The 25,738-nt window shown below is 40.6% G+C and overlaps 1 protein-coding gene across 7 annotated transcripts in view; it reads right to left on the bottom strand.

Annotated features, from left to right (window-relative positions):
* The window catches only part of LOC119891669 (citron Rho-interacting kinase), a 47,396-nt gene extending 23,382 nt beyond the window's left edge, over positions 1-24,014 (bottom strand). For 3 of the 7 annotated variants that reach the window (XM_038703460.1, XM_038703466.1, XM_038703464.1), the window contains exons 1-15: positions 23,656-24,014; positions 17,083-17,181; positions 13,775-13,918; positions 13,303-13,422; positions 7,203-7,382; positions 6,931-6,984; positions 6,759-6,812; positions 5,709-5,849; positions 4,170-4,295; positions 2,833-2,928; positions 2,462-2,578; positions 2,140-2,249; positions 1,709-1,883; positions 861-1,058; positions 702-755 (exon numbers count right to left, since the gene is read on the bottom strand). In XM_038703460.1, coding sequence (XP_038559388.1) covers positions 702-755; positions 861-1,058; positions 1,709-1,883; positions 2,140-2,249; positions 2,462-2,578; positions 2,833-2,928; positions 4,170-4,295; positions 5,709-5,849; positions 6,759-6,812; positions 6,931-6,984; positions 7,203-7,382; positions 13,303-13,422; positions 13,775-13,918; positions 17,083-17,091 — 1,578 coding nt within the window. In that variant the 5' untranslated portion in view covers positions 17,092-17,181; positions 23,656-24,014. Of the gene's footprint in view, positions 1-701; positions 756-860; positions 1,059-1,708; positions 1,884-2,139; positions 2,250-2,461; positions 2,579-2,832; positions 2,929-4,169; positions 4,296-5,708; positions 5,850-6,758; positions 6,813-6,930; positions 6,985-7,202; positions 7,383-13,302; positions 13,423-13,774; positions 13,919-17,065; positions 17,182-23,655 lie in introns of all 7 variants that reach the window. The other 4 variants (XM_038703463.1, XM_038703465.1, XM_038703467.1 and 1 more) reach the window with 2 other exon arrangements.
* Between the last annotated feature and the right edge of the window lie 1,724 nt (positions 24,015-25,738).

Genomic DNA, 25,738 nt, shown 5'->3' with positions numbered 1-25,738 from the left:
TAACGAACTTTATCGTGTGTCTCTTCATTATAGCTCCCACACAAAAAAGCTGCTTTACTGGTTAAGCAAGCCTGTAGTTTTTCATTATATTCCAGTCAAATCCGATGTTCATTTATAAATGTTGCTCATGGATAGTGGTTACAAATAATGATGCCTGTGCATCACTTTGTATGGCTACAGCCTACGGCAGCTGGTTAATTGTCTAATCTTCGCAGGTCTTTAGACCACGGTGGAAACGCACACAACAGTGGGCTGAAGAAACCTTTAAGTTCCTTGAAAAGAGATCTGGGGACTTAAAAGTACCTTTGGTTGAAAAGCGGCTAATGTTTTAGGACAGCTTTGAAAACATTAGTGTGGAGTCCTGGTCGTACTTTTCGCCAACCACGAGGTGACGTAAACTGAAGCAGTAGTATATTTCCACAAAAAGGACCAAAAAATGAAGAGGAGTCTGATGAAATGGAGAGGGTGGTTAATTAATGGAAGTAGAAGAGAAATCGTTTTTAAAATGAGGCCCAGTTTAACCAAGAACGACAGAAACACATATGGACTGAAACATCCTGGCCACTTTAGGTTGTCAGTTATGTGCGATGATGTGTGATGATTCAGCTGGTGTTCAATGCCAGCAGAGCTGTCTATTCCTGGAAAGTGTGAAAGAGCAAACAAACAAGAAATAAAGCAATAAAACTGAGGGAGCAGCTTACCGCACAGCTGTCTCTCAAGGCATCAAACTTCCGTTGTATCTCGTCTCTGTGTGCCTAGCAGGTGTGACAAGAAAAAGACAGATTTTATTGCCTGAATTATGTAACATATCAAAGGAGACATCATCTTCACTACTCCTCTACGCTCTCTCTCTCTCTCACTCTGAGCACAGTGATCTCCTCCTCAGCCTCTGCAGTGGTGTCCTCCAGCTCAGACTTGGCCTGCTGTAGTTGGCTCTCCAGAGCGTGGCGGGCTGCCTGCAGGTTGCTGATCTGGGATTCGCGCTCCTGCAGCGACAGTGTCAGCTCGGTCACCTGACGCTTAATCTCCAGCTTCTGTTCCTCATTCTCCAGACCAATCTACAAAGAGGAGACAGAAAGGGGTCATCCAGGGTGGGGGAGGAGGAGGAAGCGAGTCACACTAACACGGCCCAGTGCAACAAGATTATGTCAAGGTTCTTGATAAAGTGATCAGAAATTCTCCAAGTGTATAAAACTCCCTTTCTGATGTATTTTAGAACGTTTCACTGCGCTGCACCTTTTTTTAGAATTCAGCCTAGTGGCTTGTATATATAATCATTTAATGACCGTTTTATATACTGCACCTGCTTTCACATTGGGTCATGATGTGCTATAATTATTTCCCAAACATATATTCAGGAAAGCAATTACACACAGGTGTGTTTCCACTATTTGGAGCCAGATCAGTACAGACTGAAGAGGTCTAGTGCTCAACTTTATCTATTCAACATTTTAAAAGTGTTACCTCTTATGCTTAGACATACACAGATTCTTTGTGTAGATACTCTATAACGGTCGATGAAAATGACTCAGTAGGGAAACAAAATTAGAAGTTGGTGGGACTGGCAGGACAGTAAGAAATAAATTACGAACGGGGGAAGTGGAAAGAAAGTTTAATCTCTTCCACTCTGGTCGGAAATCCAACAATCTATCAACACATGAATCCTGTCTCATCTCTCAGCTTTCTTCTCCACCACCCGTCGCCTCACCTCTCTGAGCCTAGTTTCCAGCTCCAGCACACGGCTCTTATTGCTTTGCTCCTGCTGACTCATTTTCTCTAGGTGCTCCTCCAGTTTGGCATTTTGGGCCTCCAACTTCCCAGCCTGAGACTCCAAGTAGAACTTCTGCTGGCGAAGCTCTGAGATCATCTCCTCCTGGGCTTTCCTGCCAAGACCATACACACATACAGAAGTGCGAAAGGTTTAATAGGAGGCAATGCAAGCTGGTATTGTGCCAGTACACATACACTCCGAGGACAAAAAAGAGGTATTATTTCCAGGTATTATTTTGCACAAGCCACGTCCTCTTTAACCACTTGAATTCACCTCAGTGTATTTCATGGATAGAGCTCCAGAGATGTTTTTCTACTGCTTTAAATGTTGTCAAACAGAATAACAGTGTTTAGTATATCAGTACTTACATGTTTTTCTGGGTGTAGATACTGCTGTTAGCTGCCAGTTTGTTGGCCTCAGATAGCTCAGCAATTCTCTGCTCCAGGTTGTTCATCTTTGAGTCCATAGCATTTATGGTCTGAATAGAAATTAAGGACAGGGTAACTCGTGTTTTAATGAAACATCCAAATATTAGATTTTCATATCACTGGGTTCAACTGGGTTCAGATTATTATTTTTTTCTCCTCTTCAATAACATACCCAAGATAATACCAAAAAAAGAAATCTATGTCAGTGTGATAGATGTTAAAATACTGAAATAGTGTCACCGCCAAGCTGGTCAGTTCTTACCGCCTTCTGTTCGCTGATGATGCTGCACTTCTCCTGCACCTCCTCCTCATATTTGCTCTGACTGGACTCCAGCATCTCCTTATCAGCCATGTCCGCCTTCATCTGGGCCTCCAACACCTGCTCAATGCCAGGCAGCCCACAGAACCATAACCAGGATATCACTTAACAGGACAGAAAATTTGAAGATGACATACTGTATATATCCCAAGCACAGAGTACACCCACACCTCAGCCAGCTAAAGTGTGGCCACCTAACATAGCACAGAGCACTTCCTGTAAGTGCAGCACATCAGAATATACCTGCCTATTGTTTTACGTAGCACCAAAGAGTCTGCATGTGCGTGAGTATTTTATGCATTCTGAAATGTTACCTTTATCTTGTCTTCATAGAGCTTCTCCTTCTGCTTCAGATGAGTCTCTAACCGCTGGGCTGTGGATTGGGTCTCTCGCAGATTCTCCTCCAGCGCCTACACAAAAATACAAATACATTTTATGTTAGTGATGTGCTCCTGCTGGTAATATTTGTTTTTGGAAATATCTTATAATGAGCTTTTGTGTAGCTCAGTTTCAAGAGGATTTTGATTGTGGAGCCAGTAAGAGATTAAATCACCTTACCAACACACAAGTGTTTTCTTTTTCTGACAGGTACAATATGTTTGACAAGGCAGTGTTTTATTTTGTATGTATCAAACCAGTCACACAGTTTCATAAAATGACTTGAAAGTACCCTACCTAAGTCCCTTGCCTTTGTCCCTATGGATGTAGTAAGTAATCAGGTGTAAATACGTAAGCATGAGACCCAATGTCATCCATATCAACGAGGTAAATCTCTTAGCAGTGCTCTTTATTGACCTTTTTAATTGTTAGAGCAGGAAAAGCAGAGGTGGAACTTATACACAATACTCAAGCCCTGAAACTGACAGGAACACAGCAGTTACTATTACGTATGAACTATTACCTTCACCTCTGTACACCCACACAGCTGTTTTTCACTTTTTCTGGCTAATTAGAGCTCTGATGAGGTTGAAGCTGCAGGGAGGCAAAGGTGGGGTAAGCAATTCTAATCTGACACACGGCTTTGGCAAATTCAGTGAATATATGCTCAGGGTCTGCTGGCTGTGTGTGAACAGAAAATAATCCGGTGTTTGTACAAAGTCCTGGCTCAGTAAATGGGAAACAAACCACCAACACGATTCCAGCCCTTGTGTGTCAGTTAATGTTAAATGACTCGCCCACAGACATTCAGCTTACTTTCTAGTCCTCCAAGATATGATGTTGTTAGCTATAGTAGCAAGGGAGTAATGAGTATCGCTGTCTGGAGCTGCTTTTCTGGCTTTGGCCGTTACCTCCTCTTTGCATGTTAGCTTCATAGCAGCGACTGTAGTGACTTAACTTGCTGTGTCATTGTTCGCTCTACACCATGGGATTTGTCACGGTGCTGGACTTCTCCAGAATCAGAAAGGAATGTGACCAAACTCAGTGGACTAATCATAACTTGTACAATGGTATACTTAGTTTGTATCACCCTGTGTATATAGGAATAACAGTTTACAAAGATCACTCATAAAGATAGTAAATGATAACAGTGAGGTTTTTCAGAAATATTATGTAAAATAGCACTTCCTCTGCAATGGTGACAATGAGCTATGTTTATCTCACACCTCCTGTGATTATTTTAGCTCCACACAAGTGGTGAAAGGAAGGTTACCAAAATCTTATCTGCCATCTGCTGAATCTGTTGGGCCTTGCTCTGCACCTCATCCTTCAGTTTAGTCTCGCGACGCTCGACAATCTCCAGCCTTTTCACCTGGTTCTCCAGAGTCTTCCTCCCATCCTGCACACAGTGGACATAAGTAATGCACAAACACAAAAAAAAGTTAACTGATTTATAGAATGTGTCTTTTAGTTTTAAAAATGCAACCTCAGGTCAAAAAAGCCATTGTGCTTTGTGTTATGCATCATAGCTCATTCTGTGAAAATGCTAATTGGACATCCATTTGGCTTGTTAGTGATGCACCTCTGCAACATTTATATCTCATTATTCCAAGTTCCTCACAATGGTTCCAAAGAGCCCATTTGCATTTCCATGTGTGATGGTGTGAGAGGTCTTCTGAGCTGTGTAAATTAGACCATTTGTGTATTTTCTTTCCACTGACGCTCCTTTCCAAATGAACCTATGTTAATAACCAAATTAAAATGTCTAGTGCTTGATGTGAAGTCATGTTTTAGAAGAACTCAAAACAACCCCTTTCAGAAGTAAAGTACTGTGTATTGTATGTAACTATAGACACTGCAGGAATGACTACATTATGTATATACATGTATATATCTATAGCATCATTTTACTAAAGCTGATGGATTGTGTGACTAGGCCACTATACAGTTCTTAACCTCTATAAATAAAGGCTCTAAAACTGATTGGTGAAAAAGTTCCGGCTAAATGAAACCTACACACGCTTGAAATTTCATTTAAAGATTTTGTTAAGCAGAGACTTGATTTAAAGAATCATTTAAAATGTCTACAGGATGTTTTTTTTCTTATGCAAGAAGCAGATCCAATAACAAAACATTGGAGCCTCATAAGATTGGTAAATTACTGAACTATAGTAATAGGCATTTCCAAAGATTTTTTTCTTTTTGTTAAATGTAGATGTTAATGCGTTCACAGTTTACACAGAAAAATGTGTGCAGAAACAGTTTGTTAACATTATAGCAGAAGCGGGAGCACTGAGCCACAGGAGAATCAATTAGGATAATGTCACAGGCAGATCGATTGGCTTCATAACACAAGTAACAATAACCGTCTTTCTGTTGAAGACCACAGACTGTCTCTTTACAATGGAAACAACTTTTTTGAATCATTGTGCAAATTTTTATCAGCTTAAAGACCCATTGTTTTGGTTTTACCCTGTGTGCCAGTAAAGTAAAAATCCCATGAGCACATGTGTGTTTGCTGTTCAAGCTATGATACACTGTGTCAAACATTCAGGTTATCATGCCATCACAGCACACGTGTTCCTCAGAAGATGCGAAAACAACATTTTTACAAGAGAACATATATGGGCTCTTTGTGCTTAGCAGATACCTATGCCAGATTTATTTATGCCACGCTTTAAACAAAGAGGATTGTGATGTTCCAAAACAACAAATTACACGTAACACAGATTAATGAGAAGAAACAGGCAGGAGGCCAGAACACATACAGTATATGCTAGGCTGTGTGTATGTGTACTGTGTGTGTATGTACTTCAGTCTCACGGAGTCGTCTCCGCAGGCTGTCACTGGAGTCCTCCTTGTTCTGTAGCCTCTCCAGATCTCGCTCCATGCGCTCTTTGGCCACTTTCATACTATGAAGGAGTTCTGTAGCTTCAGCACTGGCCTTTAACGACTGACAGTTAAAAGAAAAATATCAATCAAAAAGTGTACAGTATGTTCTTACGTGCTATTTGCACAAACTTAAGCATAATAGAAAAGAATATTAACCTTGTCTCATTTAAAAAATCTCATGTCCCATCTCTGATACAACATACCACTGTAGAATGATTAATGACAACATCAATTTCTAAAAGAATTGAGTGAAAATAAAAATCATATGAACATATACCAGTATAATAGCTGTCTATAATCAAATACATGAAATTAATCAGTATTATATACAGCAGCACCGCCTGCTTAGTACTCCAAGCAACACTGGTGACACTAGGTTACAATGCACTGGTTGTTGATACAAAAAAATTATAAACGTTTATAATGAATAATTTAAATCCTTTTCATTTTTAGTAAACAAACTTGTGTATATTGCAAATATGAAATCCTAACACTACACTGAGTCCTTTTAAGAAAGAAAGTCATACCCAACTCATTTTTAATGAACTAGTTTGCAATGAGTCAGAAGCAGACTCATCCCAAATGTGGGATCAGTCTGCCTTGAATATCAGCACCACAACCTCATGTGCTTTTGGTAGAATGGATGGTACTTTTAAATATTAATTTCTAGGAAAAGACAATTAGGATTAAATTATCTTTACTAATGAGGCAAAACTGTTTGATTGCTAATAATTAAGCAGTAACTTTATTTTTAAAAGACAGCTTAATTGTTTGCGGGCCATATACCAAATCTGACTGTAGAACACAGTTTAAGAGAGAGAGACCGACAGAGACAAAGAAGGAGGTCAGGGAGGGTAAAGAAGGAGTTTATGCAATCATCTGAAAGTGTAAAATGCTGTTACATCGCTTGCATTTGAAAGTGCAAGCTCATATAAATTATTCATTAATCTTCCCAGAAATAATATTCTACCTTGCTAAGCTTCTCTTGAAGATCCTGGATCTTTGTCTGCTGCTCAGCATTGGTCTAAAAAAGAAAAGAAAAATCATTATGATATGTAAAGATTGATATTTGAGCTCAGCATCCTTTGTTAGTCACTTAGATCACAGAATCTTATTACAATTCAATAAACTTCAAAAACTACCTTCTCCAACTTGGTCATCAGGTCATCTGCTTCTGCTTTACCTTGCTCTTTGGCCTGTGAAGATACAGGAAACTTTGAGATCCCTCCCAGTAATGATCATGGCAAGCAGAGGACAAGTGAGTTAAATGTGATAGTATCATAGTATCATATAGTTAAATTTATTAACACTGTTATTCTGAGCCCCACTCAAATACAGAACATGTACAGTGCGTGTCAAACAAACCATAACTCCTGCCTATGTCAATTTCAGGATCATTAACAGATTTAGTTACAATGTAGACCTTCTGCATCCTATGCTGGTACTCGGCAGCCTTCCTCTTCAGTTCCTCGCTGGTCTGCCGAGACTCTTTCAGCTCAGCCTCATACAAGTCGCTACGGCGACGAGCAGCAGACAGGTCCTCCTCCAGTTGTCTGATGGACACTCGCATCTCCTCCAGCTGGGCATGATATTCCTGCACAGGCCACAGACAAAGAGAGAGGAGAGGAGAGGAGAGGAGAGGAGAGGAGGCACTTTATGACTTTATTGGTTTATCTGCCATTAAGGGTGCCCTTCTATCAGTGCAGCACGTTTTGGAAAAATAGGCAGAGCAATTACTGTATGTCTTAGGTGGAAAAGAGCTCTCCATTAGCCCCAATGTTGTTTACCCGAACCTCTTTGAAGAAAATGTTCTTGTTAGAAGCCACTGCATCATTTATAAGAACAAACTCATTCATAAGAGATGTATTTTAGATGTGCTGCTGGTACAGCAACAGGATGAAAACAGTTCAACATAGTGGAGGCAAAACACTTGTATAAAAGCCATTACATGTCAAAAATGGCAGCAATTATAACCACAGGAATGGTATGCAGTCAATGACAGGAATGTGAACAGCCACAGTTACTAAATGTCTGTTTGATAGTAATTACTAACAGCCTAATTTCAACCTCCTCGTCAGCTTACAGGGTACACTGGTGTGTCTGTCAGGCTAATAAAAAGTAGCATCCTTCTGCTTCCAGGATGACTGACGCTCCACCGGCACAGATTAGGACAAGTGAAGAAGGCAACATCAGACATGCTGAAAACAATGCTAAAATAGTGTAGCTGAAGTGGAACAGGAGGTTACATACGTGACAATCTCCCTAACCAGTTAGCCCAAGTTGGCCTTCCATATGCATAGGAACTGACCTGTGTGTGTCAGGTGGTTGTGCACAGTATAAAATACCTGTGTGACTACCTTTCACTGCTCATTTTGAATCCACAAGAGCAGACTGACAGCTCCCATCAACGAGAATTGACTGGATCTCCGAGGAACTAGCTTTCATCTGGTCATGACTTCCCAAAGTTAATAAAAGCTATAAATGATTTTCACATTCCAGTAATTCTTTGGCAAAACAATGACTCAGTAAAAGGAAATTAAAGACAAGGGGATTCAGCTTTCAGTATGATGGGGTTGTAGAGCACTGAATGGCAGTATTCTTTTATTACAGAGAACCAGTTGTACAATCAATTTTCTGTACTTGGCTCATTGAGGTTATCTGTTGCTTGAAGAAGCAACTGGCAAGGAAACATACTTGCGTCACTTGTGTTGGAAGCCACTGTGGATCATTTACTCACATTGAAAACACCATAAAAGACCAGGCAGTTACTTTCAACACTATCAATTCACACTGCAGCTTTACAGATTTAATACCCCCCAGAGAGTGTGAAAGACCTTCAAATCCGTAATTAGCTGTCTATCTGCTATCTTGGGGATGCTTACAATCTTTATCTACAGTATCATCAGGAAATCTTGAAGTTAAACTCTCAGTAAAGGTGATATTACTGTGAATTAGGTAATGGCATTTCTGATTATTTCATTTTGTTGTTTGGCTGGATGCAGGATCACTGAAATGGAGTTTGCTACAAACATTTTCACCTAAAACCTTGAAATGTTAAAGAATATCTAAAAGAGCAATGTTTTTGTTCAAGACTTATCAGCCTCAAGGTTAAGGCTGGAAAACTGGCACTCTCTGCTATTAAGGTTATCCTTAACAGCAGTTCCACTCAAAGATATTACCTTTTATTTTTACTCTTTCCCCCCAGCTCAATATAGCCCTTAACACACAAAATGAGCCAGTATAACATTGCTGCCTAGTTATTTTGTTCCCACATAAACACCATGTTGCTGAATGGACTTTTCTGCTGTAGTGATTTTTGTATATATTTTTCATACTTTATTCATTTCTGTACAGTAAGACAACCAGATTGCAGTAACTTGAAACTTAGTGAATGTCCAAAATACCCTATGGAGTTTTTGTCCACTAGTAGTGCTGTGGAGCAATGTTTTTACAAGTGTGTCCTAATTTCATTTCACGCAAGCTCAAGCAGTACACACGTTTATCCCAAAGATTTCATGCTATTTCACTAATTGATCGAAAGCAAAACCCCTTGCCTGAACAGAAATTCAGTAATCATAGCTTGGCAACTGTAACTAAAGTTTGGTCAGAAGAAACACTGAATGTAAATCTAACTTTGTTTGCAGGACAACTCAACCAGGTACCTTTAAGTCTGCATCCATTTTGTTTGTTATATAATCGTACTGAGATAACAATATGCACACTCAAATCAACCTAATATAATTTTAAAACAATGCACACCAGTCCTCTTGCAAGTGCACTCGATTATGCCCGCATACATACACAATATACACATACATTTATAGCTTATAAAGTGTCAAGCCTTCCAACCTTTTTTTGTAAAGTTTGCACTAGTGTCTTGGTGAAACTGTCTCTTTGCATTTGTTTGCAGGTCTTAATGGCTTTGGCACAGATTGTTTTTTTCTGAAAATGAATCTATCCTCAATCTCTACTGTTTGTTGATCCAACATTGCATGGCTTGTGCATGGAAATGATAAACACTGCAGTCATATGACAGAGCGTGGGAGACAGATGCTTTTCAAGATGAAAAGCTAGATTTAGCTGGCGTAAATACCCTGCTGAGACGCACCAGTGGGAACACAGGCCCAGATAATAGACTCATACATTTGAAGATACACACTATAGTCTTTTTGTTTTAATCATAATTTATCCAAAAAAGGTTAGTTTGAAAAGATTTGTTATGTTTAAGTCCCCCCCCCCCCCCCCCCCCCAGTTACACACATCCAGCTATGAGGTGCTCAGATCTTACAGCTATCGACCAACATGAACTTCCTCCTCACACCTCCTGACAATCCTGATGGGAATGTTTTATGAATGTTCTGCTGACAGAGATCAGCTATAACAGTCTACCGGCAAAGGAATCTTGACTGTAATTTGAAGAAGACCAACAGTCACTTTTGCAGCAGTGCACATCACAAATGTCAAATGTCAAAAGTCTATCGTCATGCTTGCTCTGTGAGTCTGTAAAGAAACGTGTCGAGGTGAATGAAAACTCATACTCAGCTAATCAGGCTCACACGGTAGTAACATGCTAAAATTTACGTTAGCATAGCAGTGTTGCTGAGGGAAAGCACATGACAGCTAAACACCCTTTTCCTCCAGCTACTCCTGAGGGATCCCCACGGGCCTCAATATCCTTCAAGTGACAAGCAAGGCAAATAGTCACAGCCAATCTGACTTTCATGCCCACTTCATGCAGCAATTGGTCAGGTGTATGTAGGTTACAAAGAAGGCAGGGTTTGACCTTTTTGATCAAACTCTATTTTTTCATTTTTCATGTAACTAGATAGAGGGATAGAGCTTGGACGTAAGGCTGCTCCCGGTAAATGTACGGTCTGGAGGAGATGGGACTCATGCTGCCAAACACCGGAAAATTGAAGACTGTTAAGCCGACATCTTTACACAGACCTGCCCCATCAACGTCCTGGAGCATGCAGCGGGCACACCGTGTTCTGTCAGAGCGCAAGGTTCCGCCGAGATGAGAGGAAGCGGATTCTGTGTTTACATCAGTGATGCTTGGTGCTTAAACAGTCAAAGTGGATCGACACTGTTTCCTACATGTCAGACTTCATATGGAGGCTACATATCTCACATTATGCAGTCCTGTCCACTCACTAGCCTATAGGCTAAATGTTCATGCTGCTACGGCACTTCCACACTGTTTACATAGCCGACTGTTATTAGGCTGCTCCCGCTACTGGCTTATATTTCAGAATCTTGTAGCCATCAGGGCTCCGCTAATGTTAAGTAGCCTACTTCTGATGCTGCTATTATTTAAATAGGTTAGAAATAGGCTATACAGGTGAACATACTTCAGATTTGGGGTTGCACTATTAGGCTATGCACTTTATAATGCTCCAGCCCTGCATGCCATTCTCACTCCCCTGACAGTATACAGATCAGCTGTCTCGTCTAGTGTCATACTGTAAATTACCGTCTTATTTGTGCGAGCCTGACTAATAGTGAAAAGCTCATAAAATAACCTACTGAAGATGCATTAAAAATCACAAATGATTCAAAGTAACTTTGGTTTAATGACTGCTGCATTAAACAATAAATGACATTCTTTCTTTTGGCTGGCCAGCATGTCTATTTTTTGTTTTGTGTCTTGTAAGTTGAATAGGCTATTGTGACTGTTTTTAGCACATTGGACCGCGTGAAACGGCATTTCGTTATTATTCGGTATGTGGATAAAGACCTTGCAACTCACATTATGTAATACTGTCCACTCACTAGCCTAGCAAGGTATTGCGAGGGAACGCAAAACATATTGCGAGGTAATGCAAAAGTATTGCGAGGTAATGCAAAAGTATTGCGAGGGAACGCAAAGTAGTCCTCAAAAAAAAATTCATAGTCCTCAAAAAAATATTCCTCACTGAGCTCTGGGAGCCACCGTAGTATAGTAATAATAGTAACAGAAGAAGAGACAATGTTTTACTAAACAAACTAACTTTGGAATACATCAACTTCTCTGACTGCTGAAGCCTCTGATTAGCTTCAGATTCACTTCAATACATTTTTGCTCTAAACGAGGACTGTGTATTTTGTCACCTATTACTTACATTGGAAACACATTGGGAGGGGATCTGTGTTGGAGTTTTTTTTAAATGATTTTTGTCAGGCAATTTTGTCTATAGCAACAGCTGAAGAGGGCGACAGGACATGCAGGAGAGAGAGAGGGGATGACATGCAGCAAAGGGCCAAAGGCTGGAATCTAAGCCGCTGCAGTAAAGACTCAGCAGTAACAGTAAGCACTCTACAAGTTGAGCCATACTTACCCAAAGGAAATAACAGAGCAGATAATAGCAAGCAAAACCTGTTTTAGGGCACCTGACTACACCTCTAAAAAGAGGCAGCAAAGGGCTTCTGCCTGGACTACTTCAACTGGCTTCTCTTGACAAGGAGCAACAGCTCAATTCTAAGGGCCTTCTAAACTGCATGAACCCCTATATCCACTGAACATAATAATAAGTTATTGGATAATTGGAATTTCTGAACTGCAAGTTATTCTGAGTTAGGATGAAATTATGCTAGTAAATTACATTTTCTACTTTGAAAAGTTTAATGTATGGGTAGGGTGTAGGGGTTTATTAAGACAAGAGATGATAAAAAGCTATTTTCAGGACAGGGAGCATCCTCTAACCAACATCACTCATTTTAGGGTGGTATTTCAAGTGATGGTCAAAAATGTTATTTGAGCTAAAGCCCCAGCACCTCATCACGACAGCCTGCCCACTGCATCAACGCTCTCTTTACTCGTAGGTATATGGCTCTCATCACCATAGCAACCACTGCACAATGTATTCAGTGCTTGGTAACCAGCACTAGTGTAGGCTGAGAAAAACAGGTTGCTTTTCTGTTACCTTTTTTGAAAAAAATGGTGCATAATGCCAGGAAGATGATTTTTCATGCTCTCTATCTGTTGTCCTAAACTGTCAGCCCTGTTAACAGCTTAATTGTCACAGTTGGCAACACTCAGTCATGTGGTGCTGCCACACATGCAAAAATATATACGCACAAACACCCATGCATGCCACACACTCGTCACATTTGATTCCAGGAATTAAGGGCTGTATATACTCTCTTTAATGAATAGTATTTCTGATTCACACTGAGTTGACCCAGCAGATTGACAGTCTTTATACTTTATACAGAGAGCTACAGACTGTATAATCAACTTAGTCTGAAACATGTGGTGCATTGCTGTATATTGCAAACAAACACTTTAAATGAACTTAGTTTTTTGTTCATTCATTGTGAAGTAAATTTCACCTCAAACACTGAAAGCCGTCACAGTCACAAACCTTTTCACTACAAAACACTGTTGATGAACTGCAACCTTATATTGTTTATTGTTGTTGTAAAAAGGTTCAGGGATTTGAAAACAATAATTCACATATATAGGGTGCTGCAACATGAGGCCTTCTGAACATGCTGTATAACATGATGTTGTAGATGTTATACTGCTGTCCTACCTGCTCTTTAATCTCTTGCAGCTTGTTGCTCTGCTCCCGGATGTCATGGAGGAGCTGCAGTGCTTTATCGTCCTCCTGTGACACCTCCATACGAGCCTGCTCCAAACTGCGCTTTAGACTCTGAAACCAAGACATACATATGTTCAGTAAGTTGATAGTTAGTTGTCTAAAATCTGTACAGCCTAATACAGGTTATAATGTGAGGTTTTTGTGGAAACTGTTAAATAATAGGTGTCAGTTCCACTTCCCAGTCATTTTGGACGCTGTGCTGTTGAATTGTGTTGAGGTGTTTCTAATATTTTGTCAACACCAAATTATATCAATGAATCCACCCTAAAAACCCACTGCACCCAAAGCAGTCGAATCCTAATACTACATGTATGTAGACAAACGTGTAAACACACACACATTTGGCACAACTTGAACACAGTCCATGTGGTCTAACATCTGTAGTAAGTACAGTGCCACTCACACTGCATTCTGTGATGTAGGTTGCCAGATCCTGTTCCAGGATGGTCCTCTGGGTCTCTGAGGCCTTCAACTCTATATCCTTCTGCTGCAGCACTGACTCAAGGTCAGACATCTTCCTCTGGACCAGTGAGATTTCCTGCTCAACCTGGAAACAAGAACGTAGCATGGACCTAACTTTTCTCTCACAGTTTGGTATCATGTAATGAATCTCTGGGGCCCGTGGATGTGAGTAGATACTTTTTTGTTTACAGTGCCCTTTGGGAGGGTAGCTGTGTTAAAGATATCTTCCTACTTTCTAAAATATTACAATAACAACAATATCAGTAATGATACACTTTTAATGGCTGTGTGTTTGTGTGTGTGTGTGTGTGTGGGTGTGTGCACGTAAGTGTCTAAGACTGCATTTGTTTGGTGGCATTTGATGATACAATTAGATGTGCCATTACAGCATTGCAGGGCCTGAGGAGCATTAGAAACCAGAGAAGCAGCAGGGCTTGCAGCAGTTACAGATACACACTCACAGCACTTAGTATATGGTAGCACTAACACACAGTCACAATGCAGACACATGCTCACAACAACGTGGCGCCACAGCATGGGGCTGGAGCCAGTCAAAGGAATGGGTCAACATTGCACTGCAAAGAATCACTAGATACGGTTCTAAAAGAATGCACATGTCCACCACATTTACAAGACAGATCAAAATATGTTGTGTAGTGATCTGATTATAACACAGGTTAATGATGGATCATAAGAAAGGCTGGAAGTAACTAACTATATTTCCATTTATTCTTGTATTCTCCAACTCTGGAGATGCTTATTGCATATTTTTGTGGGGTCCAATGCAGTGCAACTGGCCAGTCCTTCTACAGTATCTTCATCATTCTTGCATGTGCACATGGAGGTGATGTTATGGCTGCATTGGACAATTTCACGTCACATCAAGAGGTTAAGATTGGAATCATACAGACATTACCCAGAAATCTTAGAACAGTAGGTCAGCAAAGTTTGCACTTGTTGAATCTAAAATTATGGTTTTTGGTGGGATGGAGGAGGTGAAGTGGTTCAAGTCTATATTTCCCTAAATGCAGGGTTCCTAAACATTATCCATTTCAACACTGACGTACATTCTGGCTATGTATGCTATTTTCGGCCAAATATGACAACATAATAGCCATTCAGTACACTTTCCTAAGCAGAAAGGACAACATGTCTTCCCAAAGCTGAAGTACACAAACCCGATCTACCTATACTCGTATTTTATTACATATTTTTAGTGTCGTTCATAAATGAGAATTGAAAATGAGTTTTAAAAAAAGTAAAATAATTTAATTTCCAGGGCATCCATGCAGTCTTGTTTATTCACTGTATCCATGGAAAAGATGATGAATACATTCATAAAGGTATGGTTTCCTTACAAAAAAATTAAGAATGTTTACTTTTCTGATGACTACGTCACTGCATAACTCATAAATGTACCAAGCAGCTGAATATTTGGTTATATGTGATGCTATGAATGTAAGTCAAAGATATTTATGCATTTTCTTTCACACTAACTTGGTCACAGATGTCAGAATTGGGTAGTTATAAGACATTTGGGGTAGAGCTGTCTATGGATGTGACGTATTGACTTTTGATGACATCAAGCTCGCTCTGGCTATGGTTTGAGTAGGCTTGCTCCCACTAAATGTTAAGTTTCTTACAATCAATGTACACCTTCAAATTAAACCTGCATATTTGTCTTGTTAAGGAAAAGGACAACTAGCCTATTTGAAAATCAATGAACCACCTAGCACATGTTTTCCATAACACATTAAAACAGGATTATTGTGGAACTCAAAATGTTAACTGTACCAGTATTAGTCTAGGCACATCCCATAATTAGTAGTCTAGCTCACAGGAAGTAGGCTGTTAGTGTGTGAGCCTGCCATTGTCGGACTATGTCTTCTCCTCCTCTTCTCATTTTCAAAGTCTCCATTGCTAGGTGAAACAACAAAAACAGCCATCCAGCTACCTACATACACGCTGAAAATGGTTTAAAGAAATACAAACAAGCCAGAGCGTTTTTCCTCCTATACCAGAAAGACAATGGAATCAGCCAGACCTTTCTCCAGCGCTGGCATAGCACTAAAGCTAAGTGTGGAGATAAATCTGTCTATGTGTGATATGATAATTAGTAACATTAACTATTCCTTAACTCTCATATTGACATTTTTAACTGACGTTTTTAACTAGCCCATGCGTTCACACAGTGTCTGCTCCAAACGCCTGCTTTTCTGATCAATTTATTTTTAGAATTTCATAATTTTATAATCTAGAAAACAGAATAGGCGCAATACTCTGCCAACACAAATATTTTTCTATATTCCCTCTTTTTCTTCTTTTTCCCTCATTTTCCATATTTATCCAGACCTGGAAATTACTGAAATCCATAACTAAAAGCCATACTGTGTAGGAAACCTGTAAATGGAGTATTCCCTGTTGCTTCACATGTCAGTGCGAGCTGCTTGGTAGAATATACTGAACCACATGCCAAGTTACACTTACAAGACAAAAGAAATAGTCAGTACTTCATTTATGAATCTCACTCCCAGCAAGGCAAGTAAATTCAGCAATACATTGTCTTTACCATAGAGGACATTTGTAGATGCAAAACAGACATTATGTGATATTATGAAGCAAAATGCACGATGAGTTATTTAATTTATTTTTTATCACTGACAGAAATCAGTTATTTATAATACAAGTTATTTTTGTAAAAAGGTAACCTTACTTTAGAAAACATAAAATGTTGTTTATGGAGGGAAAAGATAATGACATTAATAACGGAGCAGTGGGAGGAGAGTAAAAACATGTCTATTGTGTCACAAACAATGTTACTTTGATTTTAAATTGTCTCACTGAGATTAACCTAGCTTGACCTTTCTTTTCACAGTTTTTCCACCGTTGTATGGGAAAGATCAAGTTATATCTTTTTTAAGCAACTCAGGACCTCATACTCCTTCATTACTTTAAAAGTAGTTTCACAGGTAATTTCACCCTATGTGTTAAAAAAGATGCAGAACTTTTAATGTGTTCAATCATGCGCCTATAAGTGATTGTTCACGGGGTTTTTTTAAAGCGCAGCCTGTACTGAACTGTAACAGATTTGTGCACAAGGACAGCAAATAGTCAGAGAGTGACGTGAAATACTAAGATACATAAATACACGCACACACTAGCTCAGCTATAGTGTAAAGGCAAACTGACAAACAAATGGCTGATTTTTCTTGCTCTGGAAACAAACTCTTACCATGTGTAGAGTAATACCTGTGACATGTGTCCAGCAATTCTGTCAGTTTTGTGTTTTAATGAGGTTTTCCAAAGGAGGTGGTCTTATCTAGAGAGTTGATGGATGTAGTCACTAATCTGTGGGAGAGGAGAGTGTGAAGAGAGAATGGGAGATGAGGAATAGGGAGAGAAACATGACAGTAAACAGTCTTTATGCGCAACATCTCTTGAAAACTGAAGTGCTGACTCAGTGCTCTTATGTAAAACACTTACCTTTTATAATCATACTATATAGATAGCTTGTCTGTGAAAATGGAATAATTTGCCTTCCATAAGTGTTCTGATACTTATCATGAAAGTTACATCATACTACAGAATTCATGTAAATCATCATGTAAATGTTTACATATTAAACGAGTAAACAAAAGATATCAAGCCCTAAATCACAGTATAAACATTCATGTTCATTATAAATAGGTAATCAAGCAAATGTGCCCTTTCTCAATGCATTTCAAAACAGTAGCGATGCTTCAGTCATTACTGTAACACTCACACAAGTTTAATTTATACTGTAACATGATCACACAGACTAGCAGATAAAGTAAGTCGTTCACAGATTTTTTTTAGTATTTACTAAGTACACCACAGGAGAGCCATGCTGCGCTGATCAAATATGCGCTCAAATTCTAGCATAACAGGGACTATAAATAGCCTGCTCGTGTTCACACAACAGCCTCTTTTACCACCACTGGATATATTTGGCATCTTTTGTGATCAGGAGGCAGGCAGAAGAAGGAGGGAGAATGTCTATAAAAAGCAGAGGCTCACCTCCCACTCCTCCCTACAGCAACATGCTCAACTCAAGCTCAACTAACATGTGGATTTGAGTGGATTGTTGTGTGTTTTTGTTGTTGCATGATTGTGTTCATTTGGATTTTCATTTACATTATCTGTTTGACTGTGCTCTATTGTGTGTGTCCAGCAAGACACAACCATCATATTGCTGCTCAGAAGATCAGAAGACAACAGAACTATGCAGACATTGCAGATGAACAGTGGATATCATATGAGTCTCTTGAGGTGACTCTGGTGATTACTAATATTTGCCCAGAAATGTGACTGATGTAATGCTTATGCTTCAAGGGTCATTTGAAGGGGTGGGTTGTTCAGTAGAACAGCAGGCCACACAGCATGTGCCCAAGCCGGGCAAAATACTGCCTGGTATTCCAGTTTCATTGGCATGACATGATGCCGGAGCAGGTGGCCTGTAATGAGTGATGATGGCGTGAGCAAAGCGTTAGCCGAGGTGAGCTTTCACTGGCACCTGTTGATCTTCGGCCTGTAAGCACATTACATGAGTGGCACATATTCCTGGATTCTGGTTTGGATGAGATGGCAGAATGTCCTGTTTGCATTTGTTGCTCTAAAACAAGGTGACAAGGTTGTTAGAGAAATCACTTTAACCTTGCATGTGTGTTCCCCCAAAGACTTTTACTCATGTGAAAGTTTTTATTTGCCCATGGTCCATGTCTCCTGGCGGCTCTCAGAGCTCCAAACTCACTAATGAATCTACATGTGCTGAGACACAACACTGCATGATTTACTGTTGTGTACTTCTTAACAATGTGGAGAACTTCCTCAGCAGCCAGCCAGTGGTTAAGCTGGTGGTCTATGGTTTCCATCCTAGCATGAGGCACCAGATGGGACTCAGATCTGGCTGTCTTCCTCCCAGACTCAAGTGCTAGCTGACTGCCCATAATGAGCTGAGCTAACAGACTGTGCAGCTGGGCTCCTCCTCTGCAATAATTAGCTCGCTAAAAGCAATTCCTAATAACTATACTCTTAAAAGCTCATTGCAACTACAGGAAAGACAGTTTGACCACTGTGCTTGTTGATCATTTCCAAAGTCTTGCTAGTGCAGAAAATAATTCTCCATTTTCGCTTTGTTTTGCAGTCGGTGCTAGCACCTGCAATCAGAAATGTTCAACAAATACTGATTGTTTATGAGAGCTCATCAACAACAGAACAATGACATTCACTGAGGAACACTGGCTTCCAACTCAGCTGAGGAGCTCTTTTTCGTGGGCTGAATAATGTGTGTTGGGCTGTGAGTCAGAGTTGTTGAAGAGGAGGAGAGTGGAGAGAGGTTGCATCCCAGTCATGGTGTTGCTCTACATTCAGTCTGCAGGGTGACCAGGGGCCAGTGCTACTGTATGGGCTGTAGGCAGCCGTGAATCACAGACCTGTTGCAACACTGTAGTGGCACAGATTCGTCTCTAAAAACAAGCTTGCTGTCCTTCTCCCATCTATCCCCCTCTAGTTTGATCTTTCATCCTCTCCACATACACTGAGAGACATTTTATGCCCATTGTCATGACAACAAAAAATTAGTAATACCACAGTCATGCAAGGCTGATTGAGAGCTTCAGGCTTCAGCCATTGCTGCAGTTCTATGATTCAAATATGGTTTTGCGGCTCAGTAGTTTCCTGCTAAACACCACAGGCTTTGAAGATTAGGGGAAGTTAACCCAGGCCAATCTGAAAATGCAGCCTCATCCACAGAATCTGTGCTTGATGTTATGACATTTTTGGAGGTGCATTATAATAAACTAGTGCATTTGTATTGGTTATGCAATTTGAATACATTTTAAGAGAATCATTTCAGAGTAGTTAGAAGAGCAAAGTGTGTATAGTTTACACAGAGATTTAACCACCAGTTTGAAGGTGCTGCATGTTGTACTGGCGATTCTTGTCCTTGTGGCCTAACGGTTAATGTACCACCACACTCAAGGAATACATAAACATTGGTCAGAAACAGCTACCTTTGGTTACATGAGCTATTAAAGGAAACGCTAAAAACTGCACTTTGAGGCCTGCAGTTCCCAAGCAGCCAGCTGTCGGAAGATATGTTGTCATGTTGATATGATTGAAAGTACCCAGTGAAATCTGTGTCTAAAACAAGGTGGGTTAAATATGGCACAAAAACACTTTCAATTTCCACTGGGGCCACCAAAGCCTACAGCCCTGCACCTGAATTACTTGTTGTGGTTTGGGCCTTTGTTGGGTTTAGTGCCTGTTTTATTTTGAAAGTGTCTACCTCTTGTGTCTTGTTGTGCTTTATCTTTCCTGTTGATTTTATTTTTCATATCACCTGTGTGTAATTACCCGGCCTGCTTGTGTGTTTGTGTATGTATTAATAGTTTGTTGTGTCGGATTGTTATTAAATCATTGGTTTTGGATGTTCAGTGGATTTTTGTTTGCTTCCATTTCTGTTTCTTTGGACTGTGGATACTGTTTGGCTTTCTGTGGATTATTTTGAGCCTGATTCTGATTATTGTTTTTCCCTTGGACTTTCTGCCTTCCATGTAAGTTAACCACATTATTTATTGCATCTGCCCCCATCTAAAGTGTCCTGCATTTAGGGGCCAAACTGTTCTCTGTGTTTAGGCTTTGGCTTAAGACAACAGTATATTCCCCACATTAAGGACCCCGTAGACATAATGGTGCAAAAGGGCTTTAGAGAATTTTCCTTTTTCCTTTTAAGAGATTATACACAACCATTAATGATTCCACTGACTTAAAACTCAGATTGATTGTGTATTCTCTGATGGAGAAGACAATTCTGTCCCTGCCCAGGCTTATGAACTATCCATCCATTGTTGAGCAGTTAGCAGCTATTAATCAACTCAAGTGGACATGCAGCTTTGCTTGGAGTCCCCCGACAGCGTTGAGGCTAGTTACCAGCTAGCAGCTAGGTTACTAACCACCTGCCTGCTAGTCTTCAGTCTGCAACCCTGCCTGCAAGCATTCAGACTGCTAGCCACCCAGTTCACCGGAGATACAGCTGCTTAGCATCCCACAGTTTCAGCTCCCTGGCACTCCAGAGACTTTATCACGCAGCTTCACTGAAATTCAGATGGTTAGCAAACCAGAGACTCAACTAATAAGCAACAGCGCAGAAACTATCTTGTTCTGTACCCTGGAGGTACCACATGTCACTGCTGGTTCTTCGGCGGCGACTCAGCCAACACATGTTTCGGCCGACTCCTGTCCTGATCCTCAAATGACTCTGGTTCCTGTGCTGCAAAAATCACCTGAGCCAGAACTTCAACAGCCTGGGAAGATGACTTCCCAATCCCTGACTCTACTGAACTGCTGTAACATCTGGCTTTCCCTGAGATGCAACAGTCTTCTGACTCTGCTGAGTTAGAGCAACTCCCAGACTTGTTCAACTAAACTGTTGAACTACTGCCACATTCTGTCGCTGTTGCAGCAGTCCCCAGCCACAGAAGAGCAGCAGCTTCCGGTCCCTGCCTAGCTGCAATTGACTTTGGTTCCAGTGGTGGGGCATTTCTCTGTACCTGAACTACAGCATTCTCCAGTCCCTGAGCTGAAGAAACTCCGCACTCCTGAGCTGTGCCTCAGCAGCTTCTTTTTTCTCTGGTCTCTCTGGCTCCCCAGCCGGACTCCCTGTTGCCGGTCTCCAGCCCAGCTGCCCTGTTGCCGGTCTGTGGTCCTTCAAACAAAGCCTTAGACCGTGGTTCTCATCTCCAGTCTTGTCACCGGCCTCCTGCTCAGCCTCCAGAGGGTCTTTGTCCTCATTGCCGGCCTCTAAAGTGTTTGTGCTGTTGGCCTCCAATGAGTTTCGGCCTTCCTCCTGCCTGGCTGCCAGAGGGGTTTCGTCTTCACCACCAACCTCCTGAGAGGTCCCGCCTTTGCTGTCCCTTCCCTGGTTAACCGGATAGGTTCAACCTTGTGGTCCTGCCCCCAGGCCGGCCACCTGAGGTCTCCAGTTCCTCCTATGTCCAGCCTTCAGGCTGTCTGCCTGAGGATTTCTGTTCCACCCCTACAGCTCTTTTCACTTGCTCCCTTTGAACTTGTGCCTGAATCCCTCCACCAGTCCTCCCTCCACCCACCCTGGTTCGATTTGGACTTTCTGTTGTCTGGACCACGATTTTGCTCCCCCCGACTCTTGCCCTTACCCTTTTCCTTATTCGTTTCACCTGTGTGTAATTACTTGGCCTGCTTATGTGTAGTGTCCAAGGGCTGGACTTGAACCCGATGAGGACTGTGGATATTCTTTGCTTTTGTTTTTGGTTTCCTTATATTTTATGCCCATTTTGGATTATTGTTTATTACTTGGACATGTCTCACCCTCCATGTAAGTAGCGTACTTTGTTTTCAATAAAACGCTATTAATTGCATCTGCTCCGTCCTTGTCCTGCAATTGGTCTCAAAATCCTGTTCTCTGTGTTCACGCTTAGCATAAGTACAATCTCTGGTGGTCGAGTCGACAGAGTATCACATTCTATAAAAGTATGCTGAGCACTTTGGAAAGCACTTCAAAAATCCAGTTCATCATTATATCACAAATCCAAATGACAAAGAGGATCAGTGTGGGCTTCTAAAGGAGGCGGTTGGGAAAATGACACTTGAGGATATGGAGCAATAATTCTCTCTCTCTCTCTCTCTCTCTCTCTCCCTCAAGTCAACTCACATTCAAATTGACATAACTGTTCTGCAGAGTTAGTTTCTTTTTGAATACATAGGTTCTCTTTCTTCTGGTAAAAGGTAAAATGAAGAATAAAACAGCCCCAACCAACAGATGTGACTGCATAGTCCTCGTGCCAAACCTTTAGCCATTTATCTATTAAATATTCTAGGCAACTTATAAAGCATGCTAGACGTTAATAATGAATCACATAATCACAATTCTGTACATAACCCTACAGTATATACTATCATCATCTATCTGTCCATCTATCTATACTTCTTCCTGTCTCTCCCACAACCTCTTCATTAATATTCTGTTTTGTTCTGCCTGAAACGTCCTGTCAGTACTGTTATTTGCGATCCAGCTGAATAGGCACCAGAAAGAAGCAGAGAGCTCCCTTCACCTCTCCTCTACCCTTGGCAAAGCCTGCTGTTACCATAGAGATACTTTCCACCAACCACAGTCTTCATCTTGTCATACTTTTTCCAACTGACTTTATGAATTTCAGCTTTCTTTCTAGACTGAATCTCAACCACAGCTACTACAGCGCCTTACCAACTGGAAGATTAAAGTGAGTTGAGATAATTTGGAATAACCCTACATAATAGACAGGCAGATGAACTTTGTCTCAAAACTTCCTCAGCCTTAGTATAAATAACAAAAACATATATTGCTCTGAATGACCGTAGACAAACAGTGCAGAGTTTGAACACCACCCCAGGGAGTGATAGCCATTTGTATGAGTGTATGCTACAGTAAGTCCATAGTGATGAAGAGAAATGGGCAAACAAAGACAGCATTACAGAGTCGTGACCAAGAATAGCGCTCACTCCTGATAGACAAGATACAGCTGCTGCATAATCTTGGTGCTACCAATGCTATCTCATCCCTCCATAAATCCTCAGCTGGAGTGTCAGTCAGCTGGAGTATCAGTCAATCAATCAGTCAGGTAATAGTTTCCAACATGCTGAGATGGGGAAAATAACAACGCACTGTAGCAGTTCAGAGCTGTAAAGCAAAGATACTGAATTCATTCATCCCGTCCAAGTCATCACCCTCACCCCCTTTCTAATCTTTGAAAGGGAGCAGTACTGTAAGTAAAATAGTATATCACTTACTCAGAGATGGCTACAGCTGATTTCTACAAAGCTCCTTAGACACGGCACAACCTCGTCCAGTAAGCCCGTTCATTTGGGGTTTCCCTCGGAAGCCACCAGCCAGAATGAGAGCTTCGCTGGTTCATCAAATTCGGGGATGTCATCCTCACAGGGGAGAGAGTGGAGCTGAGGGGAGAGAAAGATGCGCTGTGGCAGTGCAGAACGCTGTGAGGCAGCGAGAGCGACTGGAGAGCTTACAGAGAGATAGAGCGGAGAAGAGAGGGAGGGAGTTGAGGACGACAGAAAAATTGCATTGTAGAGTAATGCAGCAGACCGGTGAGCACATACTGTGGAGTGTGAGAGGAAGCCAGGTCTCTCTCTCTTCTCTGTCACCCGCTCACCCTTACCACCCCCCAACCCTTTCTCCCTCTCCCTGTACTGCAGCAACCGTCACTAATCACGCTGTGTATGCAGCTTGACACATTGCGTTAACACTCATCTCCCAATAGTTGCAAACAACTCCTTAAATTGTTCAACTCATTAGTGACTACATACAACGAATGACCCCAACTAAACTTCCTCTAAATGAGCAGAAGCAATGTAATCTAATAATTGGCAGGACAAGGATGTGATTACAGTACAGTGCAAATTTTGCTTTCATCTGCAAGTAACCAAGAACGAGAACTGTTAAAAAGAGATGCAGGTCCTTGCTTAAGGAGAGAAGGCAGTAGAAATGTAATATGTAGAATTTTAGCGTTATACTCTCCTGAACAAAACTGTGCTCAAAAAGTCATTTACTGCAAGGGTTTTAGCAAAAGGGGCACAATTTCCTAATTTTATAGCAGTGCAAAAAATACTTTTAAAAATATTGAATGTTAGAATGTATTTAGATTAGAGATTATGAAAATCATTTTCTCAGTAAAATGGCTAGAGTTATGAACCTTTGAGTCTGTCAGACTTTGAATTTTCATTTATATTTTCCCTTCAGTTTTATTTGTATGGTTACAAATATGTTATTTTTGCTTCTAGATAGGGCTGGCCAATAAAACAATAATGATAATTATCGCAATATAATTTTCCTCAGTAACAATATAACAAATGTTCAGTATATCGTCAATAAATGTTTGATTTAATTCATTTGAATCACATAATTATTAGCACCTAATTTTTCTATTAAGATATTTGTTTTGTTGAGGAAAAGGGACTTTTGAAAGTTCTACCTCAGATTTGTGAAGTGAGCCCCTGTTTGGCATCAAGTGTTACATGTCACGTTCTGACCGTAATGAATAGTTTAACCACACAATTAACCATCTGGTTTCTTCAGTTTTTAATCCTTTAAACTTGAAAGAAATAATGATTTGACATTTATCGTGATAATGATCGATATCGAATGGTATGAAATGTTTTTATCGTGATAACATTTTTGGCCATATCGCCCAGCCCTACACACATTGGATCAGAATAATCTCTACTTCCACTGAGTACTAAGTACTGTAACAGAACTGATGTACTGTACTGTACACAGATAACAATGTAACAAAGCTTATTTAAGTATTACAGTACTACAATACATGCATACAATACAATACATACAATACAATACATGTCGTGTCTCAACCTAACAAGGTCCCCAGTGTCTGACACACTAGTCCAGGCTCACCTCAATTTTCTTGTTTTTATGCTAATGTAAGCCAAGTGACACGTCACTGTGATACTGACTTGCAACCTACAAACACACACACACACACACACACACACACACACACACAATGACAGATTACACACACAATAACAGATGGTAGAACCTAACCTGGCAAGCAGTACTACATCAGTGCAACAGAAGGAACAAAATGCGCAGAAGGTGAAACCAAAGTACTGTACAATCAATGAGTGTTACAGTAATCAGTGGCAGGAAGAACAAGGGCAGTGCTCACTTATATTTCTTACTAGTTGTCAATAAGACTTTCATGACTGTAGTATTAATGAAGGCATGTAAAAACCCTGGCTTAGTTGTATAACAAAAGAGATTGTTTTTGTACCTTAGCTGACCTGGAATCAGATCAAATCTCCACTATCTTCATCTCTTCACATCCTCCCTACTGTC

The sequence above is a fragment of the Micropterus salmoides genome, unplaced genomic scaffold (genome assembly GCF_014851395.1).
Source record: "Micropterus salmoides isolate LMB-PRFRI ecotype aquatic unplaced genomic scaffold, ASM1485139v1 Ms_hic_scaffold_7, whole genome shotgun sequence".
In the NCBI taxonomy this organism is placed as follows: domain Eukaryota; kingdom Metazoa; phylum Chordata; class Actinopteri; order Centrarchiformes; family Centrarchidae; genus Micropterus; species Micropterus salmoides.
This window is presented reverse-complemented; position numbering and strand designations above follow the sequence as displayed.